At 42.3% G+C, this 9426-nt stretch overlaps 1 protein-coding gene across 1 annotated transcript; it reads left to right on the top strand.

The window, feature by feature from the left end:
• The first annotated feature begins 5838 nt into the window (after nt 1-5838).
• On the top strand, nt 5839-9126 carry Snai2 (snail family transcriptional repressor 2). Its single transcript, XM_042686046.1, has 3 exons — nt 5839-6048; nt 6897-7421; nt 8342-9126. Exons 1-3 carry the CDS (start codon nt 5970-5972, stop codon nt 8521-8523), a joined length of 786 nt encoding a protein of 261 aa, XP_042541980.1. The 5' UTR covers nt 5839-5969; the 3' UTR covers nt 8524-9126.
• Nucleotides 9127-9426: the final 300 nt, after the last annotated feature.

Raw genomic sequence — 9426 nt, 5'->3', positions numbered from 1 at the left:
AAAAATACAAAACATCAGGGTGTCAGTGAGTCTTCATTCATGGTCCCAGGGTTGAGCAGAAAAGCAGGATAAGCAGGTTTCTTCCTGGATGCCACTCCCATCTCTCCTGGTGCTGCAGCTACTGTCATCCTGGAGGGTCCGCCCAGACCCCAGACCCTTCTTTTTCTGCATGAGGTCTGCTGGTGACTCTTCACCTCCCTCAAAGACCACCACGGCATAAAAATGGAAAAGGGCACAGCTGGGAGGCAGGTAAAGTACACATCCTGGCTTTGTCTCTTTTATCCCGGATGCCCCTAGGAAAATGGAGTTCAGTGTGGTTCCCTACAATACCTCTTCCTTCTTTATGGTTATGACAACACAAGAGATGAGTCAGACAAGTGAGCTCCTTAGTCAATTTTGACTACTGCGGGCTACCTTCACCCACTTCCTTCATGACTCCTCAGACTGATAAATATCACATGCATCTGCCTTCTAAAATGAAAATAATCTGTTACCTAAAATCATGCATCTCTGTATAAGCAAAGGCATTACATTTTGAATTTTGAACAAATTAATAAATGAAAACAATGTAATGTTCATCTGAAATTGGTACTTGGGTGTATAGTGAAGTTAATCTATTTTCCACTAGATGGCAGAGCTCATTAATAAGTTAGGTAAAAGAAAAAGGAAAAAGATAGAAAGAAGTTGACCCATAGGCGTCGCTTTGCAACCACATATCCCAGGGCTTCTGCAAAAGCTACACATCAAATTACTATTGTGTAGTCTTTCTTGCTCAACTTAAAAGATAAGATCATCACCACTCTCCGTGAGGTACAAAAAGAATATTGAAGAGATGAATATCTTCTAGTGTGCGTGATGCTCTATCCATATGACATCCAACCAAAGGGAAATGAAATCTTAACATCCTAAGGAGGACTGAGATTCTGAAAACACTAAAATGTAGTTCTCAACTTAAACAAGACTCTGAAGCGTTCTTAAATATTTTCTTATCATCGATGTACATATTAGGACAACAGTATCAGTACTAACTCCAGACATACACACAAGTCCAGTGGCTATCAGTCATCCTGGTGAATACAGCCCTTGGAACAAACAGGAAATCATAGAATTTTCTAAACAACAGAGGATGCTTTACATCATTGTCTGTTGGTATTATTTTGTGCCTCAATTCAAGCACGTGTACACACATATACTCAATCCTCTTTGGTTCTCTTTGTATCATCAAGTACATATTGCTTCCAATGCTAGTGTGTTTGTAAGACCCCTCACACGCTCAGAGCAGAGACCCCTGGGGGCATTAGGGAACTTAGAAGACTTAAGCAGATCCTTTGTCCACTGAGAGAATGTTCTTTAAAACTAGAGAATATTTGTCCCTAAGCCATTCTGAAAGAAATTACAGATAAATACATTAACATAAATACATTAACACATACAGATAAATACATTAACATATACAGAAGCCCAAGTACTGAGAAGAACCATTTTTATTACTTTGGGAATAGTTGGCTTTATCTAAGATGGAATGAAATTATAAATTAGGAATGCAAATATATGTCTGAATATATGCACAGGTACATACATGTCCAAAACCACAAAATAGCATCTCATCTTTGTCACTCAAACTTCAATTATTAGAATAAATGTTTGCTCTTACTAAGTGCCAGTGGCTCATTCATAATCCTAACTACTCAAGAGGCAGAGATCTGAAGATCATAGTTCAGAAGCCAGCCTGGGCAGGAAAGTATATGAGATTCTTACATCCAATTAATAACCAAAAAAGGCTAGAAGTGGAGAAGTGGCTCAAAAGGTAGAGTACTAGCCTTGAGCTAAAAAGCTCAGGAATAGTGCCCAAGCCCTGAGTTCATCTCCAGGTCTGGTACAAATTAAATGCATACATACATTCATAAATGCAGACATAAAATTGTTTTGCCTAAATTGTTAAATTAATAATACATCATTCTCCAGATACCACATCAAGCTTTCATCACTTTTCATGGCTTCATCTCTTTCAAGGGAGTTAACCCTCACCCCGCCTCCACCCTACAAGTGTGACCTGATTTTGCCATGACTGAAGCTCAGAGAAAGGCAGGTCATTTTAGGTGACAGGGTACAGAATCAGAAAGAAGCTTCACATCTTCTAAGTCACAGTATTTTTCTGGTACTAGATTGACTTCATGTCCTAAATGTGAGAGTCAGTACCTACTCTGGTATTTCTATGCGTAAATAATTAAATATACCCAAATATCCATGTACAAATAAATCCTAGGTACATTCCCAAAGCTCTTGATTCTGATGTCATTTCCTGACTGTTACAGTGAGACTCCATCTTTCATCAAAGATTGAGTCCAGGAGAAACCCCAGGGTTCCAGGAAGAAGATCCCAGGCCTCTAGCTCACAAAGTTTTCCACAAGACATTTTGGTCAGAAAGCAGAATAAATGAGACTATCCGGACCACCATAGCAAGTCTTATTGTGGAAACTGAAGAACTAGATTGCATGGGCTTCTAGGATCCTATGAGAAATCAATCACACAAATCAATTCCATGGAAGACATATCAGAGAAGACAGTCTCAGAGAGGCTTAACTACAGGGAGGACTTTTAAGCAGAGTCTCTTATTTTTCCCTTCCTTGCATTTTATATTGTTTTGAGCCCATAGTGGAATCCACACCTCCCATCCTTTAACCTGTCTTGTCCCTTGCTGCACCTGTCCTGGGCTGTGTCTCCTAGAACAAGTACCCCACTCTCTTAAAGAAATCTCCAATCTGTTTAATTCTGCACCACCAATGTTTGATCAGCTTAGGACTGATTCTTTACACTAGTAAAATCCACTGTTTTATTTTGTTCATTTTTTCCATCATTTACTGCCTGTTATTTGATTCCAAAATGAAATATTGAAAATTGAAAATCTAGTGTAGTTGCCTGGGAAAAGAATTCTACTCCTGGGTGACAGACTTAATCAGTAACTAAAGCCTGCTCCTCAACCTGAACCCTCTGGCTGGCATGAAGGATGCCTGTCTTGTCTTAGCAGAGTCCTCACAGCTGGCCTTTGGGTGTGCCCTGGACTTCCCTTCTTGCTTTTAACCACATCATTCTGGCGCCAAATGCCTTCTGCTGTGTCTGAGCAGAGCACCTGTTTAGTCTGACTCACTCTATCAGCACGGACTCTCCCTCCTCTGACAGTAGAGCAGACCTCACACAGACATGCGTGTGACTAGTTAGCACGAGGCTCTGTGTAATGGAATGCCCCGTGCACAATACTGCTCCTTACAAGAGAAGGAAGGGATTCTTACCCCAGATATCCACGAGGGGAGATCAGCTGAACAATATCTCTGTGATCCAAACTCAGAGGTGGGTTTTTGTTTTTGAAGCTTAGAAAATCACTGCTAAACATTTTAATGGATTATTTTTGAAAAAGCACATTTCAACAAGTTACCTTGTTATAACTATCACATAAATAAAAGCCAAATATACCAAGTAGACATTACTAAGAGAGAGAGAGAGAGAGAGAGAGAGAGAGAGAGACGCCCACAGTAAATTGTGTTTTCTCTGTGATATTTTTATCTCTAATGAAATGTGTGTTTTGCAGGAAGTGAGGTGGAAAGGGCAAGAAGAAATCCTGTCCCAATAAAGCAGGTGTTCAAATCTAAGCAAACGCTCACACACACACACACACACACACACACACACACACAATTCAGCAAGCTCACAACTCTGGCTCTGATGTCTCCTCCAGGTTATACAGCTTGTGGGGACAGCCAGTGTACATTCAGATTTTCCTCTCTCCTGCAATATAGTGCCCTTATATAAGGATTCATGTGAATTCCTGTGTCTGACATTTAAATCAGTGACTGATGGAAAGAAATGAGGAATCAATGTCTGAGTATGTTTTGGAGGAGGCATACTCTCAAAGACTTCCTGAGTCTTTGAGACACACACACACACACACACACACACACACACACACACACACACACACACATTTTCTCTGCTCAAGATTACAAAGCTATGCACTCTAACAATGCATTTTTCTTTTACAAGTCTTGACATCACCACTGTTATTTTCTTTCTTTATTCTCCCAGCACCTGTTAGAAACAAGAGTAGGGTGGTCTTTGGGGGAATTTTTCTAAAGAGCAAGAGGCTGTAAAAGTGTGAAATGCACACAGGTGCTTGTATTCTGTAGAATTTTAGCTTTAAAATGAGCCACCTTAACAGATCTCTGCAGTCATGTCATTCAATGGATATTATGTGAGAATGGAACTAAATTGAGGCGATGGGTGGATTTGGAAGAGGTGGGGAGGAATGATGGAAAGGGTGACATTAACCAAGGCACACTGCACTCATACACTGACAAGGTGAATTGAAGCCCCTTTGTACAAGGACCTAAAGATAATAAAAGTGTAAAAATAAAAGAGACTATGTACAAATTCCAAGTGTTTGTATGGTTACTGCAATATCTGTTTAAACCTTTAAGCAAGTATTACTCCCAAGAGAATCCTTTTATTTTTAATTTAATACAGGAAACTGGAAGATGTGAGAGGGATTTTGATGGCTTTCTACTGAAGGAAACAGCACCAATTCTAAAAGACACTATTTTAAAAGAATGAGGGCAGGTGCCTGTGCCTAGTGTCTGTAATCTTAGCTCCTTGGGAGGCTGTGATCTGAGGTTTGTGGTTCAAAGCCAACCCAGACAGGAAAGTCATGAGACTTTTTTTTTTTAATTTTTATTTTATTTTATTTGAGAACATACTGTACAGAGGGGTTACAATTAGTCAAGAGACTTTTATCTTCAATTAACCACCCAAAAGCAGGAAGTAGAGCTGTGGGTCAAGTGATACAGCACTAACCTTTAGCACAAAAGCTTAGAGAGCATGCCCAGGCCCTGAGTTCAAGCCACAGAACTAGCTCTAAATATACATAAATACATATACATATATACATATGTATATATGTATATGTATATATACACGATTTCTTTTCATGAAAATACTTTGTGACACATAAAAAGAGATGAGCTCTTGTCAAACATGCTGATGAGGTTGCAGATGACCGTTTACCTATTGTTCTCAGTTTAATCTTTGTTCTCTTCAGGGGCTGGCATAGTCAGAGCGCTCTTGGGCTCTAAGGTATTGCTCTCCTGCCACCACAGTGAGTTTGGTGAAAGTGACAGTGACAGAATGACTTAGTCGTCCCCCCTCCCACCCCTGTGTTTGCAAGGCTTGTTCCCAGGAGCGGCGCCCTCAGCTTTGGGGTGCTGAGTGGATTTCAGTAGTCCACCTCCCTTTCTCAGCAATCAGAGGCTCATTCGTTGCATCCATGCAAAGAAACTCTGCAAATACCACTTCCAAATATAGGCGTCTCTTGCCACCAGAGGCTGACCTGGTGTCTTCCTTGGCCCACACTCTGCCTCCCGCCCCCCTCGACCCCCCACCCCGCATCTGCTGCGCCCCACATCTGGAAGGAGCCTGGCCCTTAGGAGGGGACCGAAATCCAGCTTCGGACATCTAGGCCTGGGGGAGCACGACTCTTGCTGGCAAAACTACACACGTGAAATTACGTTTCTCGACAAGACTTTTAGAACACTTCATATTTTTTTTCTGTCTACCGAAATCTCTACAAACCAGCCGATGTTGAACCAGAATAATTCAGGCTGACAACAGATTCTTCCTCTGTGCTCAGCTGTCCCAGGGGGAGGAGCTGAAATCCGAAGCTCTCGGCTGTGATTGGATCCTTCTTGCAAAAGAGAGGAGGAAAAAAAAAAAAACCCTCCGAGCCCAAAGGAGGCTCAGTTGGGTAAAGGAACCGGGTGACTTCAGAGGCGCCGGCCCGTCCGCTGCCGCTCCGAGCGCGGCCCTCGCCCGCCCTCGCCCGCCCTCGCCCGCCCCGCAGCCGGCCGCGATGCTGTAGGGACCGGCCACGTCCTCCCGCCGGACCGTTATCCGCGCCGGCGCCCGCCGCACCCGCCCGCAAGATGCCGCGCTCCTTCCTGGTCAAGAAGCATTTCAACGCCTCCAAGAAGCCCAACTACAGCGAACTGGACACACACACCGGTAAAACCCAACGGCCATTCTCAGTCTCTCTCTCTCTCTCTCTCTCTCTCTCTCTCTCTCTCTCTCTCTCTCTCTCCCTCTCCCTCGCTCCCTCCCTCCCTCCTTCTCTCCCTCTCCCTCCCTCTTCCTTCTCTCCCTCTCCCTCCCTCCCTCCTTCTCTCTTTCTTCTCTCCTCTCTCTCTCTGCAAATCTGCAAATCTGAATGTATGTATCACGACTTCGGTGCTATTACCGAAGAACAAATGATCAAGCTGGGCATTCTTAGAAACACTATTCTGAAAGGGAGTTTGTGTTCTCTGGATCACTTGGGGTACGTTTTAATTCAAAACTTGTGGAGCTCTTCGCTGACAAGGGAGACTTCCTTCAACTCTGGTAACTTGGTTTTCTCAAGCTTGTACGTACACGCATAATGAATGTGCGGAAGACTAACACATAAATGCTGAACTATAGCTTTTTTTCATGTAACATTTTCCTTTCCTTTCCGAGGCAACTTGATTCAGCCAGACCCGTTGAAACACATGTAAACTAGCCCATGCATCAAATACAAAACAACTGTTTTCCTCTGAATGTTGGAAAATAAGGTTTAGTTTCTTCCTTCTCGGAGGGGCTGCTTGGCTGTGTTCCCTCAGTACAGACCTCAATACAGGACAACTGTCACACTGTGCGTGCATTAAATGCGATAACTATCCAGAGGGCTGGATGACAGGAAATGCTTCACCAATGCTGATGTCCTTCTAAGGGAGTCTGGTCTTTACAAAACTCTGTGTGTTGCTTTCTCACTTGTATGTATTTTTAAAAATTATTTTACCTTAATCTTTCTTTTCCTTTCTTCTTCCCCCTTCCCCCAGTGATCATTTCTCCATATCTCTATGAGAGTTACCCTATGCCTGTCATACCAAAGCCAGAGATCCTCAGCTCAGGGGCGTACAGCCCCATTACAGTGTGGACTACAACAGCTCCGTTCCACTCTCCTCTTGCCGGATTCCCCTCAGCCCTGGGGCGAATGAGCCCCCCTCCTCCTTCCGACACCTCATCCAAGGACCACAGTGGTTCGGAAAGCCCCATTAGCGATGAAGAGGAAAGACTACAATCCAAGCTCTCAGACCCCCATGCCATTGAAGCGGAGAAGTTTCAGTGCAATTTATGCAATAAGACCTATTCCACTTTTTCCGGGCTAGCTAAACACAAGCAGCTGCACTGCGATGCCCAGTCTAGGAAATCTTTCAGCTGCAAATACTGTGACAAGGAATATGTGAGCCTGGGCGCCCTGAAGATGCACATTCGGACCCACACGTTACCTTGCGTCTGCAAGATCTGCGGCAAGGCCTTCTCCAGACCCTGGCTGCTTCAAGGACACATTAGAACTCACACTGGTAAGAGAACATGTGGACAGGAATGTGGCTACCCTCTCTAACGACGCGTGGGGTGGACTGCTGGCCTTGTATGAAGTGGTGGCATAGTTCTTTTGGGGGGACAGTTCATCAAGGAGGGCCACTTTCTGACTACTCAAAAACTTGTCAGTGCTCGATTTCTTGCTAACCACCTCTGCTCTGGAGACTGCAAATAGCATTTAGACTTTGGAAAGTAGATTCTGGTGGTTTGGTCTCAAAGATCAGGTAGAAAAATCAGGATGGGTGTACTTCAATGTGTGCTCTGTGAAACTGACCCTAGTAATCAGCAAAAACAAATGTTGCTATCTTAGTCAATTGATTTGGTAAATAGAGGCTTTTCCTATAGTTTTCTGTTACTACCCATTCTGGCAGTGAGATGTTAAGAGAGTTGGATACTTGGAAGTAAGTTTGATTTGTATCTTTTCTTTCGTTTTCTTTAAAAAAAAAAAAAAACAACTTCGCACATCATCCTGCCGGAGGGAAGGAATTTCAGCTGCCTGAGTCAGAATACAGAAAGAGGGGAAAGGGGGAAACATTGGGAAATGTTGGGAGGTGCCTGCCATCAACTGCACCTGCTAATGTAAAGCCTTCCTAGGAGAAAGTCCCACAACTCTGTGAATTATTTCTGCACAACTGGCAGCACACATGCCATTCTGGCCAAGATTTATTTTTAGCTGCAGAATTTATCTTAAAGGGCCAGATGTTAATAAAAGTACCTATTGTGGGGATATAGTCAGGCCTTGTCATTTTTCATTCTTTCCTTTTTAAGATTTTTTTCATTTCTATTATCTTTACACTTCTCATTCTTTTCGCAAGATGTGATTGGTGTTCATTAACATGATTCAAATTTATATTTTCTCTGAAAGTGCTGACTTGTCTTTTTATTTTTTCTCACTCCCTAGGGGAGAAGCCTTTTTCTTGCCCTCACTGCAACAGAGCATTTGCAGACAGGTCGAACCTGAGGGCTCATCTGCAGACCCATTCTGATGTAAAGAAATACCAGTGCAAAAACTGCTCCAAAACCTTCTCCAGAATGTCTCTTCTGCACAAACACGAGGAATCTGGCTGCTGCGTAGCTCATTGATGCAACCAATGTTTACTCAAACAGATGCATTTCTTCACTCCGACACCAAATGACAAATAAAGTCCAAAGGCATTTTCTCTTGTGCTTACCAACCAAATAATATGTATAGACACACACATACACATGCATGTGTGTGCACTCACATACATGTGCACATACACAAGCTGCAAGAGCACGGAACCCATGTGTTGAAAGATAATCCTTTCCATGTGAAGTTGAAAATTACTATCTTTTTTTGCTGACAGCTAGATTGAGAAGATAAAAGACAAGAACCTTTCTCTTCAAAGATGAAGTGAAAAGCACATTGCATCTTTCCTTACGGAAAAAGAATGCAAAGATTTACATTGCTGCCAAAACATTTCAACTGAAAAGAACAGTATTGCTTTGTAATAGAGTTTGTAATAGAATTTCCTATAGGAAGAGAATCTGCCAGACGCGATCTCAGGTGCCTTATAAAGTATTCCAAGTTTACTTCATTACTTGTCTGATGTCTGGTTTGCCATCATTGAATTAAAGCCTTTTTTTTTTTTTTTTTTTGGATTACTTATAATGCTTTAAACTGTATTTTTAAGAGAGGAAAAAAATAAGAACAAGAAAAAAACACAGGAGAATGTATTAAAAGTATTTTTGTTTTCTTTTATTTTTGCCAATATGTGCCTTGGGAGAAGAGGGAAGGACCGGCTTGGGACATTCCTGGTACATGCGCCATGTCTTACTTTGTAAAAGAATTGTAATGATTTTTATAAAATTCAGTAAAGATGGGAATAAGTGCAAGAGGATTCTGAGACATTCAGTAATGTACCAAAACTATTTTAAATGTGTATGACAGATGCAATAATACAACACCCCTCCAAGTGCCTGTTTTAATTAACTGTGTAGTTGATGAGTCAATGTAAATTTGTG

Source organism: Dipodomys spectabilis, unplaced genomic scaffold (assembly GCF_019054845.1).
Source record: "Dipodomys spectabilis isolate Male_0828 unplaced genomic scaffold, ASM1905484v1 ptg000096l, whole genome shotgun sequence".
Taxonomy (NCBI): domain Eukaryota; kingdom Metazoa; phylum Chordata; class Mammalia; order Rodentia; family Heteromyidae; genus Dipodomys; species Dipodomys spectabilis.
The sequence above is the reverse complement of the archived record's forward strand: the minus strand, read 5'-3'. Positions and strand labels throughout refer to the sequence as shown.

Coding starts and splice junctions, on each gene's coding strand:
- Snai2 (XM_042686046.1), top strand. CDS start 5,970: ATGCCGCGCTCCTTCCTGGTCAAGAAGCATTTCAACGCCTCCAAGAAG. Junction 6,049..6,896: donor CGAACTGGACACACACACCG/GTAAAACCCAAC, acceptor CCCTTCCCCCAG/TGATCATTTCTCCATATCTC. Junction 7,422..8,341: donor ACACATTAGAACTCACACTG/GTAAGAGAACAT, acceptor CTCACTCCCTAG/GGGAGAAGCCTTTTTCTTGC.